Here is a 22,386-nt window from a genome sequence, read left to right as displayed (position 1 = left end):
GCTAAGGAGGATGGAGAAATTGACTGAGGTTTTGCCCCACAGAAAGCATACACAGTCCATGAAGACCATTGGCGAGCTTTATGGTTGATCACAGTTTACGGGTATAGTCACTGCAGTTTGTCCATAGGTCCGTCTGTTATTTATGGATTAGACCATCCTGCATCCGATCTTCATGTGAAATTTGCCTGCTCATTCCACTGTGAGGGCAGTGGATATTTGGATTGCAGTTGCTGCTTTCCTCATCTGCAAAGATCAAGAGAGAGAAAAAAAAAAAGTGACAGCTAATAATAACATGTCAGATGTGACCTTGTGTAGGGCTCTTCTGTGAGACAGTGTAAGAAATAGATAAAACACATTCCATTTTGAACCACGTGCTAGGTGTTTGCTTGCTCCCTTGGATGGTGTGCAAGGAATGCATTCAGTTCCTATTGAACATGGTGGGAGCCCAGAGGTCTTATCCCCTTGAAGGGATAAGAAAGAAGGCTTGGCATCTTGCAGGGGACTGTGGGCTCTGCACTTACAGGCACAGCATGATAGCTGTATCAAAATGTGTGCATGCATGCACATGTGTTTCAAATAATGTCACTTGTCTAATAACCTTCCAGATAAATTTTGAGTCAGTGGTTTTGTCAGCTGACATCACATTGTAATGAAATTAGACCATTGCCCTAAATTTGCTCTCTGCTACCACATGGTATTAGGGCAGTGGGATGATCCTGAAAGCCAGAGCGTTGAGAGTCTAGATATGAGTGACAAGATGTTTGCAAAGGAAAACTCAAAAGAGCCTTTTTCTGGCTTTAATTAACTGAAACACATCTGTACTGTCTTCTGCAGCTACCACACTGCCATTTTTTTGGTCCTGTGCCTTTGAGAAGCAGCCAAGGTTGCTGTTTCAATATTTCTTTGCATCTCTGGCATGGGTTTGCCAGCTTGTGTTGGCTTGCGTGTGGGTTGCAGTGGGGCAACCAGAGCATTCCCACCCTCCCCCTGGGCCCTGGAGTGAGCTGGCACGTGACGAGCTGACCTCCCTGAGATAAACCTTAACAAACCAATCAAAAATCCCATGACTTCAAACTAAATTTGTAAAATTACTTCAAGCTATGCAGAGCTCGTTTAAAGAATAATTATTTAACTACTCTGTTTTTCATTAATATCTGCCAGACTAGATCCTGCACACTCTATCACATTTTTTATTTGGAGCTCTGAACTAATGCCATTGTATATATGTATATTTTAGAACTTATATATGTATATATTAGAATTGGTTTGCAATAAATTGTTTTCCTGCGTGATGCCAGTCCTCCATCATTAATATTTGCCCTTGTTTTCTGTAATTTTAATGTATATCATAATTTTTATAGTACTTTGAATTACCTGTCTTTTTTCATCATAAAAAGCCTGTAAATGTGTCTGTAGTGACAACGTTTCTCTTTGGGGTTTTCAATTAATTAGAGAATATCACAGGGATTTTGTTTCTAAATAGTTAGGGAGCAGGGAGAAGTGGTAATTTTATTTCCGAGGAGATGCCGCAAGCCATGAAGTTCATTGAAAAACTTGTGTTGAGCAGCCTAGCATTAGGTTGATGCAGTTTGGCATGGTGAGGGGAGGTGGGGGGAAGACCCACAACCAGTGTTGTCTATTTAGGCTAATTTTCTATTAATTTTCTTGTTTTTTGAATGACAGCAACATGGCGAACGCTCTTGCAAACGCCATCTGCGAGCGCTGCAGGGGCGGCTTTGCTCCTGCCGAGAAAATTGTCAACAGCAATGGTGAGCTGTACCACGAGCAGTGCTTCGTCTGCGCCCAGTGCTTTCAGCAGTTCCCCGAGGGGCTCTTCTATGAGGTAAGTGGGGCAGAGGACCCCTCCTGTCCCCATACCCCCTCCTGAGCCTTCCTTATCATAGCAAAAGTAGCTACAGGCAGGTGGCTAGCTTGGAAAGTCCCATGGGAGGATCTGGGCTCTGACAGAGTATGCCCAGGAAAGGGAGAAAAAAACCCAGGAGGACATCAATGTATATAACATTCTTTAAATGTGGACCTTAATGTTATCAGTGCTGAGAGAAAAATTCCTGGAGATCTTTTTCTCAGTGCAAATTTTTTCCCTGAAACTTGTGAATCTGATGTATCATACCAGAAATACATAGGAAACATACTTCTTAGAGGAGAAAGTCATATAGAGGGAAATCCCAGCATCCTGTGGTCCATAGGAGGTTTATCACTGAGTTGAGTGAGTCCAGTTTGGCATTGGAAAAGGGATGATCTGTTTGTGAGCATGCTGATGGAAACCAGACCAGTGTAAGATCAACTCTTAAGTTAAACAGTCCAGAGCATTCGAAATCACCAGTTCTTACACATTTTCAGGGGTTAAAACCTGATCTTATTCATATTTCTCAGCTCCAGGTTGATTTACTTCAGCTTAGGGAGGGTATTTTGGAATAGGTTTAATTTTCTTTTATGTTCCCCTCTCATGGTAATTCAGAATGTGGCTCACCACAAAGTGGCTTTAGTGAAAGCTCTAGACTGGTTCATAAAATTCGAACTGATTAGTATAGGGAACAATAGATGGTGTGAGACAGGGAGTTACTGTCAGAGAGATAAGGCCCTGCTCGAGTAGTTTACAGTCCATCTTAGGGTTGCAGTTACAGGATTTGTGTCATATGATGATCTGAAAAGGAAAATGAGCAGAGTGTAAAAGGAGTAATTCTGTGCTCTCACATACAGGTGTCATCCTTTGGCACGAGCACAATAGTTATCTTCCACAGAAGCATTTCTAATTTTACAGAGCCCTGGTAATGAGGAGAGGCTGAGGGAGGAGTGTGGATTGCAAAAGAGACTGGCTAAGGGGATTTGCTTTTTCTCACCTTGTTTGAGGATCAAAAGGCTCTAGAGATAGTGTTACACAAATTGTAGTAAATTAGCCTCTAGTGTTCCATAAGACATCAAAAGGTGAGCTGCGAGGCAGAATTAATTAAATAGAAACAAAAGAACACCCTCCTAGATACTTAACAAGTTGCATTACAATTGTTAATATATACTGAGCTGACTCGGTAAAGAGTCCATCCTGACATGTTAAGACCTGAGGCAAATGTGAAGTGATATGAACATTTCAAAATTAAAGTATTTGTAATTATGTTAGTAAAATTGTCTAAAACCAATAAATTTATTTTCTCTAAATAATGAATGCTTTATTCATTCTTTTTCTGACTCAAAAAGCAATGAGTCATTCCAAAGACCTTTTTCAGAAAGTTGAATGGTCCTTAAAGGTAAAGGTTTGGGAAATCATGCCCTAGGCAGCCTGTATTTTCTAGAGGAGACTACTGCAGAAAGAAAGACCTACTTTTGGATGTAGTTCAGGAATGTTACAATCTCTCTGTGTTGCTCATGGCTGGTCATACCTGAATCTCCGTGGCAGAGGCAAGTATCCTAGTGGTGCTTTGATATTCTGGATGTAGGCATTTTGCTTCCTACTGCTACCTTGTTAACATTCATATTCATGATGATTGGTCTTTGAGTGCTCTCTTACTGAAACACGAATTGAAATAACACTGTGTGCTAAACATGTTTTGGCTAATGTTGCTAGGGTTTTTTTTTCAGGCTGGCTAGCCTGAGAAATGTTACATAGGAAGTGGAAAGTTTCAGTTAAGGATAGACACTTCACAATTATTACAGAGGTACAATAATGTTGGATAGGCTGAGGGTGCTGGGCCTGTTCAGACTCAAGAGACGACTGAGAGGGAACCTCATCAATGTCTATAATTATCTGAAGGGAGGGTGTCCGAGGGGAAAGCCAGGCTCTGCTTGGTAGTGCCAAGCAATAGGACAAGAGGCAACAGGCAGAAACTGATGCACAGGAAGTTCCACCTGATCATGGGGAAGAACTTCTTTACTGTGCACTGGTACAGGTTGCCCGGAGAGGTTGTGAAGTCTCCCTCACTCAAGATTCTTAAGAAAAGTTCCACCTGATCATGGGGAAGAACTTCTTTACTGTGCACTGGTGGTACAGGTTGCCCGCAGAGGTTGTGAAGTCTCCCTCCCTCACTCAAGATTCATCTGGCTGCAATTCTGTGCAGTGTGTTCTAGGATGACCTTGTTTGAAGAGGGAGGTTGGACTAGATGACCCCACCTCCAAACTGACCCATTCTGTGAGAGGAAGGAAAGCTCTGAGCAGGTAGAAGGTGGGCTTAGGTTGGTGAGTGCTCAGGAGTGGCTGACAGTGCTCAGAGGACTTGAGATAATCTATCACTATCAAAAACTGTGGCTGGAGAAGAGGGAGAGAAAGGACATCTTCCTCAGACTGGCTTAATGCAGTCTTTGAGAAGATGGATGTGTTTGGAGGTGTGGCCAGGTAATGTGTTTTTCTGAGCAGGTTCCTGTGGGTAAACACAGGAGCAGGTTCCTGTGGGTATTGTTGGTTGCTCAGCATGAGCTTGTGTTTACTCTGTGCCTGGTTTTGTGCCTAAGCTAGTATTTCTTGGAAATGATTTCCAGCTCTTAGCAATTAGGAAGGCAAATACTGTTCCCCTGCCTATTGCAAGCCTTGCAGGGTTCCCCCGGTTAGTCATTAAGCTGCTTATCACACTTGCTGTCAGACGCTGCCATGATAAGCCTTCATGCTGTGTTCCACAGGTGGGGGTGGAACTGGCCAGGTCTCCTGTGCTGCAGGACTTACCTCTGGGCTGCCTTCAAGCACCCCCATCAGCACAGCTCGCTGTGTGTGGCACTGGAGCCAAGTCACTCACAGGCACCAGTGATGCCCATCCACTGCTTAGAGTCTGCACAGCATAGCAGGGGTTTTGTGGATGTCCTCTTGAGCCTGTGTTAGAAATGATAGTTTGGATTCCTGAGACCTGCACGCCTGATGTGGCACAGAAACTGTGGGTACAGTGTATTTGATTTGTGTTCCAGTTTGCTCAGTAACATCATTTTATCAGGTTTTTTTTTTATGCATTCAGTCGAAACAAAAATTAGCACAAGCCCATTCCAGTAGAGTTCTCTGTTCTTTGCTGTTAGGTGTGAAGTGGTAGCAATTCTGGTCTGCTTCTACTCTGCCACCTGGAAGGTGTGTATTCCCTAGAGGTGCTATTGTAGAGTTTGTCTACAGGTAGCAGTGCACAGTCCTATACTAATAGCAGAACAGATGGTCATGTTTGTTTCTGTTCACGAGTGTTTTCTTAAAATGGTTTTTACCAACAGCTGCCTTAGAGAAACAACCTCTAAAGTCTCCGTTTTTGTGCATGACTTTCCACTTAAGTTAGCTAAAAACATAGGTAAGCTGGAGGTTATTTCACAGTGAGATGTTTTATGCAGAGCCATTTACCTCATGGGCCTTCAGCATACAAAAGTGAAATGCTTGCTTCTAAACTATGTACTGTCAGATTTGTTACAGAAGCTCAAGGCTTTCTGTGATAATAACTGCTGGGTCATCCACAAAGGGCAGCACAAAGGAGCAGAGGTTGAAAATAGAAACAAGACTGAATGGAAAACAGCCTGCCTGATGCAAACAAAGAGGGGAAGAAAACCTGTTTGGTCTGTTCAGATGAACATGTGGTGACTTTGAAATCCGGGCAAACCTAAGCATCCTCCACTGGACCACCTGTTTAAACAGAAGAGGAAGCTTTCAATTTTTTTTCAGATTGAAAAGGATTTTATCATGCAGGAAGCAAGCACAATTCACAATGAATGAGTAATTTCCATTACTCCTTGAGAAAGTAATAGCCCTGTACCTCTCAATTATTACTTTTTTTAAAAGCCGAAATGAAAAAGTAATCTCTTTTAGAGTATTACACTGGAATAACACTTGATAAATTTCTGAAAGAGACTTCTGAAAAGGTCTGTACTGAGTTAATGTCTTTCTGTTCCTAATAGGTGCAATTCATGTTTGGCACAGGAATTTTCTAACCATAAGTATCTAGTGAAATGTTTTATTAGATCGCCATCCTGCCAGTTGCAAAAGTATTTATAATATTTACATTGTATTAGATCTTTGTCATTTCATATTATACAATAGGTGATCTTGTACCACATTTCTGTATTTTCTGTCCATGCACAAAACCTTACTTTCCGGGTAGTATTTTATACTGCTCACTTGGTTTTGTCTTAGGCTCAGTGAAAAGAAAGGAGTGAGATTTCCTGTTGTCCTCCTTGTTCCATTGTTTAAACTGAGACATTCAAATCCAAACATTTAATGGCATACCTAATATTGTCCACCTGGTTTTGACATGCTCATTGGCATTTGTGTCTAATAATAATGGTGCCTGAAGGTATCTAAACATTTCCCTTCATTTCAGCACATATTTGCCTACATGTTTTTACATATTCTTTGGCTAAGCTACTAATGCAGTGCTGTTGAGTCTTTTTGTTCCATATGGGGTTTTTTTTTCCAATGTCAGCTTGAACTGTAGCTGAACTTACATAAGCTGTGATAAAATTCAAATCCCTTAGAAGCAATTTAACTTCATTGATGTAGTGAACTCTGCTCTTTAATATTTGGACTTGATTATCTTAAGGGTCTTTCCCAACCTAAATGATTTTATGATTCTATGAAATAAGCATCATGAAGGAAAAGGCTTATTTCTCTTCATGTTTTGGCTGAACTGCTCCATAAATTACAAAGATTTCTGCCCCTGGGTGTTCTTCCTACACCAACCTCCACCCTTTGGTATGCTGGGTCATTCTGGCAGGATATGTAGAATGAGGAAGACATCAAATAGGTTTGGGAAAAATGCTTCTCCCCTCCTGCTGGCCAAGGCTGTTTGTTAGCTAATTTCCTGCTCAGAATGTGTTTGGTTGCTTCAGTTTCAGTAGTCTGTCAAAATTCAGACATCTCTTGTGATGTAAATGGGTGACAGAAGATGCACTCTCAGCAGTACTGGTGAAATGGTGTGCTATTAGCACTACATGCTAACTAGTAGGTGAATTAAGGTGGGTGGATGTACTACCTAGCACATGTAGCTCATGGTCTGGTTGTTTTTGCTCAGCCCCTCATGTTTTACTACCTAATTGTATCTGGAAACACACCAGGCTGTTACAGCATTTATGTTAATGCAAGTTCCTCATCCATCTTTCTATTTGCAGTTTGAAGGGAGGAAGTACTGTGAACATGATTTTCAAATGCTTTTTGCCCCTTGCTGCCATCAATGTGGTAAGTTTAAAGGTGAAAAACTTCACACTGATCACAAATGGGAGTGTCGCTGGGGGAAGATGCTGCCCTTGTATCTGTTTCCTGGGAGGTGCTTATGTTCAGCTGAGCATCTGTACTTCAGGAATGAGCTAGACTTCAGAGAAACTGGGGAGTTGCTTTTTCTAAAGGTCATAAACCAGTAGGATTTAAAAATAAAATTTTTTCATAAATAATTTTTTACTAAAATTCTTTTAGTAAATAATTTAGCTGTTGAGCCGATGATCCAATGAACCATTGCTAAATTGACCATTGACCATTCATAAACTCCTGATTGTATATACCATTATATATAATACTCCTGATTATTTATATCTGTATTTATATATGTGCTGACATTTGTCTTTTCTCATGTAGCTGAAACCATGCAACAAGACTTTGTCATCTGCTTTGACTCTTATCAAACCCACCTGTGCTGTCCTACTTGACAGAACCTGAGACAATATTCATCATCTAGTGTTATAATCAAGTGATGGTCAGCTGGGCCCCCGCTGATTTTTTTGAAACAAATACCTTTCAGGCTTCAGTGTCTAATGTCCATCCTACATGATACTGAGGGCTGCTTTTTATTTGCCACTTGATTTAGATGCTTGTGCATCTGCTGCACTGTAATTACTTGCATGTTTTCTTTTTCCCCCGTGTGTGACGCATTTTGCTGGGCCAGAGCTGGGAAGTTATTATTTGACTATTCCCTAAACTGTTCTGGAAATCCTTGTGTTTCTTTGGCACCTTTGGCAAGGTGCTAAAGCTTTAATTTATCTCAGTGAGGCCTTTCCTTTTGTGGAGGGAGGTGTTGAACAGCAAGGGAGAGGGAAGCAGGTGCTATGGAACTATGAATTTAAGGCTGCAGATGTGAACAAGCAGAGGAAGAGGAAGAAATGGGTTGGTGGCAATTTGTGAGGAGCTATGCTGCCTATCTCTAGGATTTTTCCTGCACAGTTGACACAGCTCTACCTTCTCCAGTCCTCTCTCCTGGTATTGCCAGCTCCTTTAAAACCTCACCAAGGTCCCTGCCCAGAGCTGGGCTTTTGCACTGCTTGTATTTAATAAACACGGATGAAGTTAATGGGGCTGTTGTCAATGATGAGGCCTTGAGCATTCCTGACATATCTGGAGTCCATTGGATTTGTTCTTGCAAAGCCATGACTTCATGGGAACGCGACAGTCACATGCTGGATGTTATTGTCCACACCGTTACCTGCCTGATCGCTCCCCTTTGGCAGCTCTTGGAGTTATTCTCCAAAGCTAGAGCTCAGTCTCTGACAGCACTGGGAAGCTGAGCTCCCAACACATTTTGCACTGCTCAGAACCCCTGGCTACACTGTCCATCAGCACAGAGAACAATTAAGTCACGCGTGATGGACATCACTCCACTGCCTGTGCAGTACAGTCACACTGCGTGCAAAACACTGGTTCTTACACTGGTTTTTTTAATGCCTTATGGGGCAGCACTCCTTGTGGTCGGTCAGAAGTTGTGTGTGTTGGATTTACTATTCTGCAGCTTCACTGCACCTTTGCATTTGTACTCCATGGTAGTTTTTTGCAGGATGTTCACAGCCACCCAAGCTCAGTTCTGTTGTGCCTTGAGTATAGAATACATTCAAGGCTTGGTCCTAGTGGAGTTGAAACCTCTGCTATGTACGTGGCAAGTTAACATTTTCATACTCTTAAAGAAAAGAAGGAGAAAAATTCTTTGGACACAAGAAAGCCCTTATTATATTAAGTACTCCATAAATTTCTTAACAGCTTGAGAACAAATCAGAAAAATCAGTGAAGGGACCAAAATAGGTTTATTGCAGAGAGAAGGTGGAGTGGGCATGTAGAAGGACTTGTACGTTAATAGCAGAAGGTCCTATATCAGCAAAAATATTTTCTTTTAACCCATAACAAAAAACTACAAACAGCCCCAAATTTCCAGGGTTTGGAATCAGAACTGGGATATTAAAAGCAATGTGTCCTATCAGATTTTGGGATAAGGAAAGGAATGATGATTGCAGTCATTGTAGTGATTCATTTGTGAGTTACTTTTAAGTTTGTCTAGTATGGTGTCTTACATCCTGGTGTTGTGTTTCTTATAGGTGAGTTCATTATTGGTCGTGTTATTAAAGCCATGAACAATAGCTGGCATCCAGAGTGCTTCTGCTGTGATATCTGCCAAGCAGTATTGGCTGATATTGGATTTGTCAAGAATGCTGGCAGGTAAATCTCCACCCTCCTTCTGTTAACTGATCATAAATTAAATGAACTAATAGTGGGACTGAGAGGTTTTGGTTCCTGAGGCTTTCCAGCTCAAATGGAGCAATTGAAGTATTTTCTGTGGTATGGTCTAATCCTGCATCACAAAACTACAGGATCTTAAAATACTGACATTTTGACTGCTTCGACACCAAGTTTCATAGTAAACATTTTCTTTACCCAGTGACCTTTTGGAGTCATTGTAATATGTAATAACAGAGAAAACTTTCAAATACGGAAGCATTTTATTTTTTTTTATAAAAATGTTTACTTTCTTTTTCCAACTTGGTTCTCCAATTTTGGTCTATTTGGCACCATATTTAATAATAATTGCTTAATGTTCAGTAGGACCCTTCAGAGTAGGATATTTTGCCAGCTATGATCAAAAGAATGTTTTACCAGTTGATTATGTGGCCATTGGCTTCTTATGTGTAATACAATATACAGAATTATCTGCAGAAGTAGGACCTGTGTGCTCATACGTCCTCTAATCTAAATTTTTAAGATTTTGAAAGTAAAACGTTCATCAACAAGAATCTATAAGAAACATTGTTTTCTGTGTTTCATAAGGTTTAACTCAGCTGAAGAAATTGTATTTCTGTGGTGGCAGAAAAATTGAATGATCACCCTGAACTTGGGCAATCATTTTGGTACTTTGAACTTGGTTTGCCTTAGCAAGGAAGTTGTTCCAACAAGACTCAAAAAAGAGCTGATTGAAATGAGGTTCTGAGAGATTTTTGGTTTATATTTTGCACTGTAGTACCTGGTAGCAATACTTATCTCTCTTTTTTTTATGCCGTTTCAGACATCTCTGCCGTCCTTGCCATAACAAGGAAAAAGCCAGAGGCCTGGGAAAGTACATTTGCCAGAAGTGTCATGCTATTATTGATGAACAGCCTCTCATATTCAAAAATGATCCTTATCACCCTGATCATTTCAACTGTGCAAACTGCGGGTAACCTGAGTTCTGCAAAGGGAAACAGGATAATGCTGGGCTTATTTGCTTCGTCAGTTTAAAGTGGAAACTTCTCCTGTACATCTGACAAGAGGGGGTGGGGTTTGGATGTCTTGTGGCCAGATGTGTGTTACTGCTTTTGGCTTGTGGGTTCAAACAACAGCTGACCTGCTGGGGAATAAAGAAAGATTCACTCTGCAGAACAAGGCAGTACCTTACAAAACACAGAGTATTGACACAGATACCATTTCTGTGGTAGTGAAATGACAGCTCACCATTCTGCTAGGAGGAGAAGTGGTTCTTTTTTGTTGCTTGAATTACTATCTTGCCTATGGTTTTTTTTTTAGTTCAATGGCATCCAAACTTTGTTCTCTCTTTTTAAAGCCTGTCTTTTTTAGAAGCCTTCTCCCATCTCATTTTATCATCTTCTGCAACTGCAGCACATGAAACTGCACATTTCTGCATCCTGCACTGATGCAGAGGTGTAGGATGAGCATTGGAGCATGGAGCGTTGTAGGACATAGCATAGATTCTTAATTTATTTCTGCTGCAAAGGAAGCTACTATTTCAGTGCCACAGCAAAGGCTGATTTGAATAACAGTATGTAGAGTTATATCAGTGGCAACCAGTTGAGAGTATTTGTGATTGCAGTCACTTTTAAGGTTTAGCTGTTCTTAGTATCTAACCATGCAAGTTACTAAAAAGTGGAGTTTATAAGATTCTGCAATGGGAAATGAATAAGCCTAGCTCATGTGGGTCTGTAGTTCTCTTTCTCTGAAGTTTGATACAAGGAAAATGTAACTAGATATAGAGGACTACATTTTACTTTCAGTTGCAGTTATGCAAATCTAAAATAAACTGGTGATAAGTGCCAGAATGTAAACCAAACATGTGCAGCTTTCACACACAGATTTGTGCTGCTAAAGCAGAATGACAATAGCTCAGTAGTTGTTTCCAGAGAGACTCGGTGCACCTTGCTTTGCAGCCTGTTCTCAGCTTACTGAGACCAGGGGTGAACTGTGTTGAATTGTGTTATATTTGATGCTGCTGCATTAATGTAGTATAAATATAATTTCTGAAGCATTTTTGAGCACCTTTATTCATGCTCTAAATTCATTAACTTCTGAACAGGAAGGAACTTACTGCTGACGCTCGTGAGCTGAAAGGGGAACTCTACTGCTTACCCTGCCATGACAAAATGGGTGTCCCCATCTGTGGGGCATGTAGGAGACCAATTGAAGGCCGTGTGGTGAATGCTATGGGCAAACAATGGCATGTGGAGGTAAACATCAGATGCTAAACCATCACTCTTACAAATGTAAACCTTAGCATATTTATCTGTGATTTTTCTGTTCAATTTCAATGAAAGGATTCTCAAAGTTTGCAGCAATGATTATAAATGCCTTCTCCAAATCCCTCTTCAATCTTATTGTGGCTGATCTTCCACCGTGACTAGTTACTTGTCACCTTACAGAGAGCTTTGACTGTGAAACTAAAATAAATAATTCAAAGGAAGCCCAGCGAGATCCTTACAAAATAAAATTTCAGAACTCAAAGCAGTACATGTGGAAAAGCAGTCAAATCTGTGGCAACCATGTTACTAGGCATCATAATACCCCTAGGTACATATTTCTTTAACAGTTCATGTGAGAATTCATATTTCAAGGCCACATACAAGATATAGTTACACATCTTCCATTTTAATTAGATAAGTTGTTTATTCCTTCTGTTGTTTTGAAAGCCTCCTCTAGGAAATGCTTTCTTCACAAGGGTATAATTATAATGCAGATTATTTAATAACTCTTAATTCTGTTCGTTGATAAAAATGCAGAATCCATTGCTTGATTTTGTTTTGTAACTTTTGGATTGAAATGTTGAAGACATTAAAAGAAATATTATTTTAATGGTCTAAATATAGAAACAAAAGTTTTAACTCTGCTTTTCAAGATGGCTTAGTAGATTTCAGCCATGTTTAAGTAGTGGACATGGTTATTTTGCTTTCCAGAAAAAATAATGTTACTTCCAAAAGACAAAAAAATTTATTGTTATTTTCTTTGTAGCATTTTGTTTGTGCAAAATGTGAAAAACCATTCCTGGGCCATCGTCATTATGAGAGAAAAGGCCTGGCATATTGTGAAACCCACTACAATCAGGTAAGGTTGCATATTTTTTAAAATGGCGTTAATTGGTAAATTCACAAATTGGTTTTATTAGACAGAGATGGAAAACCATGGACATTCTTCTGTTTTGTTAAAGGCATCTCTGGGTGTAATGGCAATTAGCATATGTTCTGTTGCAGCTAATTTTTACAGGTTTCCCTATTCATCTGTGTGGCATTAAAAAAGAAAACTGCAGGTATTTCACAAAGGCTGGCCAGGACAATGAGTATCAAGTTGTTCTTCAAGCTTAGTGGTACTTAAGTAGAGCTGTTACATGGCTTTGACGTGTCTGTGGATCAGAGCAGCTAATGACAACTAATCTCTCCTAAGAAGTTAAAGAAGATTTGCCACTCACTAACTGTTTGGAGGCCTCAGTGAGTGGGTGGGTTTCCCTGCCGCTGCTGCTCTAAGGCACTGTGTGTTGATGTATGCTGTTGCTCAGTCATTTGGCTGATAAAAGACTTCCAAGACTAAATTTGTCAGAAGACACCCTCTAGTGACCACTTGCATTTATGTAGAAGTTACATGTGGCAGCACCACCCCTCTCCAGACGCCCTTGGATGGGGAGTCCACCCCATGAACAGGGCACAGACATATTTTTCTTTGGAAGCCATCTGTGTCATGTCACATTCACCTCCCTTGCCTACATAAATACACGAGGAGGGGTTACAGCTGGGAGTGGTATGGCATCTGCTAATTACAGATGGATTCTTAATTGGTCATTAGTGATGAAGGGCAGATGATTGGTGCTGGCACACTTGCATATTGTAAATGCTGTGATGTTTGTAGTAATAGTGTTGCAGCTGGGATGGGCCAGACAAGAGCTGTATGTAGAGTGGATGTCTTTTCCAAGGTTAACTACTACAGGTAGAAAAGATACATTAAGGTTTTAGCACTTCTTTTTATATATTGTGGACAAATGTTAAGCCTGGAAAATTTTTTTTGTCTGAATTTTTTTTTTTTAATAAAGATAAAATTTTGTTACAGTAATACATTGTTTTAGTCATGCATGTTAGTCCAAATGTTACATTTTCTAGTTAGTAACCATATGTACATGTCACCAACTGCTGTATTTCAAATCTTCCATATTACAGAAATCTTGAAACAAAACAAAATCTTACTTACAGAGAATCAAAGGTAGATAAATGTTTTCATCTTTAATATTATCAAGACTTTTTGTGATGAGATGATGCAAAATGTACTTGGAAAACCAAACCAGACTTGCCAGCATTTTCTTTATTTCACTGGAACAAACAGGAAAGTGATTGTGCCCATCAGCTGAAACATAGTTGTTTTGCTAGTTTGATAAGTTACCTTCAATAAAATCATTATATTAAAAATTTATTACTCCTCTTTCCTCTTCAGCTGTTTGGTGATGTTTGTTTCCATTGCAACCGTGTGATTGAAGGAGATGGTAAGCACTTCTCTGTTTCCTTAAGGTTCCTTTTTGATGGAAGTTCTCTTTAGAAGTGAAAGTAAGGGGGAGGCAGCCCAGTTTTCATTAAAACAAAACCAGATGTTCTCTTGACCAGAAATTAAATTAGAGTGGATTAGTTAGAGACCAAATGGTAGGAAAACCTGACATCATATCATGATGGTAGAAGACCACCCCGTGGCCAGAGAAAACTGTGAAACCCCTTAGTGACATGCAGAGGCCAAGGATGCTGGAAGATGCTCAGAAGTCACTTCCTGCCACACCACCTTCAAAAAAGAACACATGCAAGGGTAAAAAGGAGCATACAGGCATCTCCACAAATGAATTTGTGGATCATGACACAAAATTGAAAAAATATTTAGATACTGAAAGGCATAGGTGGGCACTGTTAGGAATTTTTTAAAAAATGCCTTGTTCCCAATATGTCTCTTTGAATCCTGGAGATATTTACCTATCTATTTCAAGCAACTGTCTTTTGAAAATCTAGGCTTATGATAATGTCACAAAACCAGGAATGATCATACTTGGAAATATATGTCCTGTAAAGGCAGAACTACAAGTAATTTGTTGGTTTTGTTATTGTTTGATTGGGTTTTTTAGGAGAAGGAGGTGGGTTTGAGGGTTGTTTTTTGGGGTTTTTTTGGTAACTAGCTCTGATAAAATGCCAAAAGCAAATTATTCTACCTGAAATAATGTGACATTATGTACCTATTTACCCCATCCAAAGTAAGCACTATGTTAGCCTCATCTAAGCCAAAGGCATTAGCAAAGTAGGAGGAACCTTCTAACATTCAAAAAGAGACATAAAATAGTTTACAGTCATATAACTATAGGGTAAGACATACATTCTGTAGATGTGCTTTCCCTACATTTTCTGGACTGCACTGTGCCTTCAGAATGACAATACAAAATGTTTTAGAGGAAAGAGTCCTCATTTTCAGGAAAATTCTACAGGAATGAGCAGAAATTGAACTTTTCTGATAACTACATCTCTGTATGATTCTAATCTTTCACCATATATTCTGACACCAATATTGTAAGTTTTGGTCTCTGAACTGAAAATAATACAGTATACACTAATTTCTTTATTTTCAGTGTATGTCTTCAATTACATTTCTTCTTTCATTTCTGCACACAAATTTTGAGTCAGCTGTCACAAATTTGGTATCCAGTATTGTTCTCTGTTGGGTGAAACAAATATCTGTAGCAGCAGTTTCTCAGGAGGGTGTCTATGGCTGCATTACTGAGGTTGCTTGGGAGCAAAGAACTTCACCTGCCTAGTATTGTTCTGGAAAGCAATGGAATAACTGTGTATCTGTGAACATGCTTGCCCAATAGTGCAGGAAAAACCCTCTGTATGACAATGTTTTGGTTCTCCTTGTTGTTGACAAAATACTGTGAGAAAAACATTGAGAGATCGAGTGAGAAAAACATTTATAAGTAAAATATTGTCCCACTTTCTCTAACTTAGGAAAATATTGGCAGGGCAAACTGGAAAGCTCTACTGTAAGAGAGAAAGAACAGGAACCTACAGAACAAATAGGAAATAGTTACTTTCTCTTCAAAGCCAAGAATAAAGAGAGTCCATTTTCTTTTCACCTTGGTAGTACTGATTTACCAGCAGTGTCTGACTGCTGGCTTTACATTATTTTCTTCAGCTGGGCAAATGCAACTGTTGATTGCAGTGCAATCTGAACTGGATCTGAGAAATGAAACTGTATGAAAACATAAACACAATTGTACTGGATTGCTCTTCAGCTGGAAGCATTTCCTGATTAAGTTGGAACCTGGCCTCACAGAACCATTGCTGAGATCAGCTGGATATGAGATGAAGTGGAAGCGAAAAATAGGAGGCAGAAATAGGTTAAGCTGGTCTTGCCCCAGGGACAGCTGTATCAATGCTTCACAGTCCTGTTCCTTACACTCTAAAATGTGCCTCGCCAGTCTGGCCATGTTATTATGGTCCTTAATACTTGATATGAGAATCAGTGAGTGATCTTCACACCTCATGAATATGTAAACTTAAAATTTTTGTAATAACTTTTTTTTTTTTTCCATTGTTAAGGCTAATTATTTTTTTTTCCCCATCTCCCTAGTTGTGTCTGCTCTGAATAAGGCATGGTGTGTGAACTGTTTCGCTTGTTCAACTTGCAACACTAAGTTAACCCTCAAGTAAGTTTATGGATAAGTGTGATGTCTTCACCACATATCAGCAGTTCTCTTCAAAGTGTAGATGTTGCTATAGTGTAGCTGTTACGGTATGAAAAACATGTAAGCAGCATCGAGGGAATAAGTGTCTCTTCCTCTTGCTCCACTTAGTACTTTCCATCTCTTTCCACTGTTTCTTCAGGTCTTCCTTCAGTTAATCTTCCTAACTCTTCTCCTTTCCCATCCTTTATTTTTTCTTGTTTAACTCTAAAGGGATAAGTTTGTTGAAATTGATCTAAAACCTGTCTGCAAACACTGTTATGAGAAAATGCCAGATGAATTTAAGCGACGACTTGCCAAACGGGAACGTGACGCAAAGGATAAAGAGAAGCAGAAAAAGAAAAAGCCAATCTGTTTGTAAACTTCTTTGCCTTCTCATGGCCACCTCTGCTCCTTTCTTCTGTGGTTAGTCCTAAGGATGGTTTTTTTTTGCACTTTTGCATGAATTTATGGCAGTCAAAACCAAAACATCTTTCACACAACTGCAACTTGAAATACTAACTTGTTATTCCATTATCTTATGTTTAGTCTACAATTAGATTTGAAAGGCTTTCTAAATTACACGGTTAATAAACATGAGCTTTTGGGTACAATCTGCATAACTTGCTCAACAGGGTGTTGTAATCACTGTCTGCAGTGTATAGAACTTGTAACTTAATGTATTTGTATAAATTGGGGGGTTAATTTTTTGCTTGTGCACATTTAATAGGAGATTTTTTAAAAAGTTTTTTTCACTATTTCATCTGCTAAAACTTTGTCTGTTTCTTTTGCTTTGTTGTTTTAGGAATAAATTTGTTGAGTTTGATATGAAGCCTGTCTGCAAAAAATGTTATGAGAAGTTTCCCCTAGAGTTGAAGAAAAGACTGAAGAAATTAGCTGAAACTTTGGGAAGGAAGTAAAGACTTCATCTGCTCTCCTCTTCATTGTGAAAATCTTATAGATACTACTTGTGTGGTAGGGGGGAGTTGCTGCTTTGAGGCTGCAGTCAGACAACAGATGCTGATGCATGCCTTTTATCAACCCAACATATATTAAGATTCTCTCTTCTCTATACATGTATGCTTACCTGTTGACAAACAGACCATACTTCCAAAATAAATACCAGCTCACTTGAAAGGTTTCTGACCAATAATGCCATTGTACCGATGCAGGTGGCCCATTCTGCACACTAATTCTCTGTGGAACTCTTCAGAGAGAGAAAATTTGCTTGTGAACACAAACTTTGCAAATGTGCCCAACTTTAGGGATGTGTATTGTCATTTATGTTAGTGAAAATATTAACCTTCATATTAAGCATGCAGACAAAACTCACCCAGCTCAAGTGATTTGGGCAGGAAACCAGTACACTTTGCCTCATGGAAAAATTCACACTTGGATTTCAGGCCAAGTCACCTCATTAAGGAGCCTTATTTGAGATGGTTTGGAAACTATCAGATTTCTAAATACATCCACTGTACAGCTGACATACATAAAGTGATAAAAATTACAAACTATGCTTATATGATGAATGTTTCTACATCAGGCTTAGCATGAGATACTTATATAAAAAATGTATTCCTATTGCAAGAAACGAGCATACTCAGAACTACTTTTTGCTATATTCCACTTAAAATAACACATTAACTTCTATATATGCTTTTGCATTCTATTTACTTTTTGTGCCTTATTCTGCTGGACCATACATAACAGTATACCATTAAATATATATAGTTTTATATTTTATTTCATATTTTTATGCAAAAACTATTATAGAAGGTATTTTCAAAAGATAACATACTTTGCCTTAATTATACAGGATGCAAGAAGTATTTTATTTGAAATGTGAACATCTGCATTTAAAATCTAGCTTCTAGACCTCATTGATTTTCAGAACAATACTGAAAATGCGTATTTCAATTAACTGGCAATATTACTTTTACACCTCTGTGTGTAAATATGCAAGGTTTGATCCTACTAGGATCTACTTCTTTAGCCATCCTCAAGGACTGAGCTTACAAATAATAAAAATTCTTTATAACATACATTTAATTGTTTTATACTATTGAGTTCTGTCCATGCAAATTTGTTTTTATTTTTTCCTTTGTTATAGAAAATACAGCTACTTAGGTCTTCTTCATGGTACGAAGTATGCAAACATTTTTTTTTTACTTTTGTACATTAGTGACTTAAACAGATTTTCTGTAATTATGTAACAGGAAGTAAAATTTTCTTTCCTGTTTATGAAAAATTAGTTACTTTAAAACATCTGCTTTCCTGTGTCATCAATAAAGGCCATGTTATTAAACCTTTTATTGCCTCTGAAATAAATGCTTGAGATGGGTGGGAAAGCAGTAAGGCTCTCTTGGGTCCCTGAGCTTTTACCCGTGACTGTGTAAATACTTCCTTATTATCCTAACTTAAAGGAGACATATGCCTTTCCTAAAGTTTTATATTTGTATGTAGTTCTAAGGTTCATAAAAGAAAAGTTTGTTTCATAAAGAATAGCTTGATTCTTCTGGATATTTTGTGAATTGGCACAGGCACTAGGTTTTCCTAAAGAATCTTGTCTGAGTGTAAAACATATACCCTCCTGTTAACTTTTTCTCTCCTGTTTTCACTGTAATGAAATTGTCATTCCAAACTTTCAGTTTATTGCTAGGTATGGTATTTTTTGGCTATTTCATCCTACATAATCATTGAATGCCATAGCATTCATAAATGCAGTCAGTCCCTGACCCTGCTGAAGACTATACAAGCTTAAAATGTCCTCAAAAATTGTTTACTTAACAATTTATAGTAGGTAGTAGGCTACTAGCACAGTAGCCCTGTTGGAATTTTGGACTGTGCCATGCATTCAGTAGACTACACACACTCTTGCTTCCTCCTGCAGTTATAACTAACTTCTAGGTTTTCATGTTACACTGACTGTACATCTTCTCCTTCAGCCTGCGTGCCCAGCCTTACTGCTCAGAGTTGGGAAGGGTCACTAGCCCCAAAGCTGAATGACAAGACCTGGCTCATATCCACATTGCTCAGGGTTATATCCATCTGCAGCACAGTGGCCTCAGATTTTCTGTGCACTCTGGTGGCCCTTGGGACCTGGCACAAGGCTGGGTTTTTCCATTTCCAAGTTCCTGATGGTGAATGCTGTGCTACTGTTCACCAAGGCAGCACCTTCTTTTCATGAACTCTAGTGTGTGTATGTCAGACCCCACGATGTAGCACTCAAAGCATCTGAGGGTACTTGAGGGTTCAAAGCCTGATGAAGTATGGAAAAATGTTGGATGGAAGGGACCAATAGAGATCAGCTAGCCCAGCCATCTGCTCAGAGTGGGTCTAACTTCAGAGTTGCATCAGTACAGAAGGTCTTGCTTGGCCAAACTGAGAACATGCAAGGAGATTTCACAGAGCTTTTTGTGGATGTTCCAGTGTGTTCCAGTGCTTCATCACCCTCATGGTGAAAATATTATTACTGGAGTCCTATCTCAAGTGGAGTGTTCCCCAAATCCATGCTCTCTTGGGAACGTTGTCATGAACTGTCATTGGTATAATACCCCTGCACATGGTCATGAAGAGGATTAGTTAAAAGCACGGCAAAGCAGAGCCAGGGAGCAAGCTAGCAATTAGGCAGCCTGGACAATTACACGTCTGGTGTTGAAGCTCACTTCCTGGCCTGAAGTATTATAAATGTTTGAGTAGCTGCACATAATTTCCTAAAAGATGCAGAGCCTAGAACTGTTTTTCTATCCTGTCCCTGTAAGGTCTGTCAAGGAATCCCTGAGCCTGGGATTTGGGAACGGATGCCTCAGAAGCTTTGTCCCTTTCTGCTGCATGGATCAGGTATCCATGGGCAGGAGAGGTTCCTTTAGAAAGCGTGGCCAGGCTGACATTAGGGAGCCCTCCAGAAAGCCCAGTGGATGTCGCTGCCGGGGGAAGAGCTGAGCCTAAAGCCTTTCTGCTGCCGGCGGTGGCACGTCCTGTGCCCAGTCCCAATGAGCGCAGTGAGGCTGCAGGGACAGCTCTGGAGTCAGTGCTGTCCTGCCCGCTGCTGCGACCACCTGGGACAACACAGGGAGTGCCACTTCTACAGCGCTGGGTGAGACTGACCAGAGCCAAAGTACTGGACCTGGTCTATATGAAGGCAATTTTCCATGCCTCCCCGTCAGCTGAAGTGCAGAAATACTCTCCAGTGAGGCAAGTAAACTCCAATGTTCCTCTCTGCATCAGCACCAATACTTCCATTACTTAGCCTGGCAGGTGCAGATAATAAATTTTTTGATAATCCCAGCTGTAGGCACACCATTAAAAGTACAGAGAAAAAAATATTTTTTTTTTTGTGGAATTAAATAAATTAAATCCAAATAAATCACCATTAATACAAAAAAGAATAAAAGAGAGGATTAATTCTTTCAGTCAGGGTCTTAAATGGATGTTGCTGGTCTAAAAGAAAAAGTTGGCTATGTTTCCTTATTTTTCCTGCAAGAGGGTAAGAGCTGTGGGGCTGTCAGTATATTTTAGGTGTAGCAGGAATCCTGTGACTGTCAATAGGTTGTTTGAGATTGAGAACTGGAGAAATTTTTAATTACACTTCTTCAGAGACATGGCCCAGTGGCCTCATTTTGACCAAAGCATCTGAACTGGCAGGAAAGATGGCTAATTCCAGTGAGTACAATCTGAGGCTTCCTGCTGGGAATTTCACCACAGGACTCATCCTCAAGCCACCAAACCTGTAAAACTACAACTTGCAAATCTGTCCTGCCTTGAGGGTTGCTGGTCTATCTTTTAGTCCACGTTCCCAGCTGTGTTTTAGAGCTTAATTGTTTAATTATACTATCCACAGTGCCTGGAAAAAAAAAGTTTCTCACCACAGTGGCTACAATATTTAGAGTCTCATTTTCTAGAGCATTGGCTCTCAGTAAGAAGGCCCTTATGCTTACAGATTAAATTTATAGTTCCTCTGAACTACAAAGTCTAGAAAAATAGAATATTACAGGTTGGAAGGGACCTTAAAGACCTAGTCTTTAATGGGGGACATTTCCCATTAGGCAGATTGCTCAGAACTCCATCCAACCCAGCCTCAAAAACTGCCTGGGATGGGGCACCCACAGCCTCCCTGGGCAGCCTGTGCCAGTGCTTCACTGCCATCACAGTGAATAATTCCTTCCTTGTATTTAACCTAACTAAACTACCCCTCTTTTAATTGTACCCATTGCTTCTTGTCCTATCACTACAGTTCCAGAAAAAGTCCCTCTCCTGCTTTCCTGTAGGTCCCTCAGATACTGGAAGGTTTGCTATGAAGTAGTTGTGGAACCTTCTCTTCTCCAAGCTGCACAGCCCCAAATTCCTCACCCTGTCCTCGAGGGGGAGATGTTCCAGCCCCCCAAAGCAACTTCATGTCTCTCCTCTGGACTTGCTCCAACAGTTTCACATCCTTCTTATGGTAAGGGTGCCAGAACTGTTACTTAGCTTTAGGTAAAACCTTGTTACCCATATATATATATATGTGTGTGTGTGTGTGTATGTATATATATATACGTATATATATATCTTTATATATACATATATATATATATCTTTATATATTCACATACACACACACACATATATATATATATATACTCACACACATATATATACATACACACATATATACATATATATCCACATTTATAGAGTATATTATTTAGGTGATAAACATATAATCATCATATATATTTTTATATATTACTGAGGTGAGTTTATTGTATTTTTTGTTGAGAAAACGCCACCACGCTCTCCCTCACAGTTTTCCATGACAGATTTCCTACCCCTGCCCCCCCGCCCCGCCGTGCGCATGCGCAGGCCCGGCCAGGTCCCCGTCTCCCCCCGGCCGTTGAGATGGGGGCGGGAGGCGGCACGCGCTGGGGCTGCGCGCGCCGCGCGGCTGAGCGGGAACTTGCGTAACGCGCGGCGGTCGCGTCGCTGCTGCGCTTCCTTCCTCCTTCCCTCCGCCTTCCCCTCCGCAGGCGCCGGGCCGGGGCCGCCGGCCGGCCGGGAAGGCGCGTTCTGCCGCCACAGAGGCCGGGCGCGGTCTCCGCCGCCGCGGCGGCGCCATGATGAGGCGGACGAAGCCCGAGGTGGAGCGCTACGTCGCCTCCTTGCAGGCCGCTGCGTCGTCGCCCAGAGAGGTGAGCGCGGCCTCGCGTTGCCCGCCCTGGCCGGGCCCGGGGGGCGCTGCGGCCGCTCCGTGCGGCCGGTG

General features: G+C 40.4%; 2 protein-coding genes across 10 annotated transcripts in view; both read left to right on the top strand.

Moving 5' to 3' along the window:
• The window catches only part of LIMS1 (LIM zinc finger domain containing 1), a 40,471-nt gene extending 22,018 nt beyond the window's left edge, over positions 1-18,453 (top strand). For 4 of the 7 annotated variants that reach the window (XM_041418043.1, XM_041418042.1, XM_041418040.1 and 1 more), the window contains exons 2-11: positions 1,684-1,843; positions 7,075-7,141; positions 9,256-9,376; positions 10,218-10,367; positions 11,499-11,649; positions 12,428-12,520; positions 13,892-13,940; positions 16,058-16,133; positions 16,383-16,574; positions 16,954-17,095. In XM_041418043.1, coding sequence (XP_041273977.1) covers positions 1,688-1,843; positions 7,075-7,141; positions 9,256-9,376; positions 10,218-10,367; positions 11,499-11,649; positions 12,428-12,520; positions 13,892-13,940; positions 16,058-16,133; positions 16,383-16,530 — 1,011 coding nt within the window. In that variant the 5' untranslated portion in view covers positions 1,684-1,687 and the 3' untranslated portion in view covers positions 16,531-16,574; positions 16,954-17,095. Of the gene's footprint in view, positions 1-1,683; positions 1,844-7,074; positions 7,142-9,255; positions 9,377-10,217; positions 10,368-11,498; positions 11,650-12,427; positions 12,521-13,891; positions 13,941-16,057; positions 16,134-16,382; positions 16,575-16,953 lie in introns of those variants that run through there. The other 3 variants (XM_041418041.1, XM_041418039.1, XM_041418044.1) reach the window with 2 other exon arrangements.
• A 3,602-nt stretch (positions 18,454-22,055) lies between these two features.
• Positions 22,056-22,386, top strand: part of LOC121343225 (E3 SUMO-protein ligase RanBP2-like) — a 33,591-nt gene continuing 33,260 nt past the window's right edge. For all 3 annotated transcript variants that reach the window (XM_041418207.1, XM_041418206.1, XM_041418205.1), the window contains exon 1: positions 22,056-22,315. In XM_041418207.1, coding sequence (XP_041274141.1) covers positions 22,241-22,315 — 75 coding nt within the window. In that variant the 5' untranslated portion in view covers positions 22,056-22,240. The remainder of the gene's footprint in view (positions 22,316-22,386) is intronic.

The sequence above is a fragment of the Onychostruthus taczanowskii genome, unplaced genomic scaffold (genome assembly GCF_017590055.1).
Source record: "Onychostruthus taczanowskii isolate IOZ18803 unplaced genomic scaffold, ASM1759005v1 scaffold58, whole genome shotgun sequence".
Taxonomy (NCBI): Eukaryota; Metazoa; Chordata; class Aves; order Passeriformes; family Passeridae; genus Onychostruthus; species Onychostruthus taczanowskii.
Note: the sequence above shows the minus strand (reverse complement) of the source record. Positions and strands in the feature narration are given on the sequence as shown.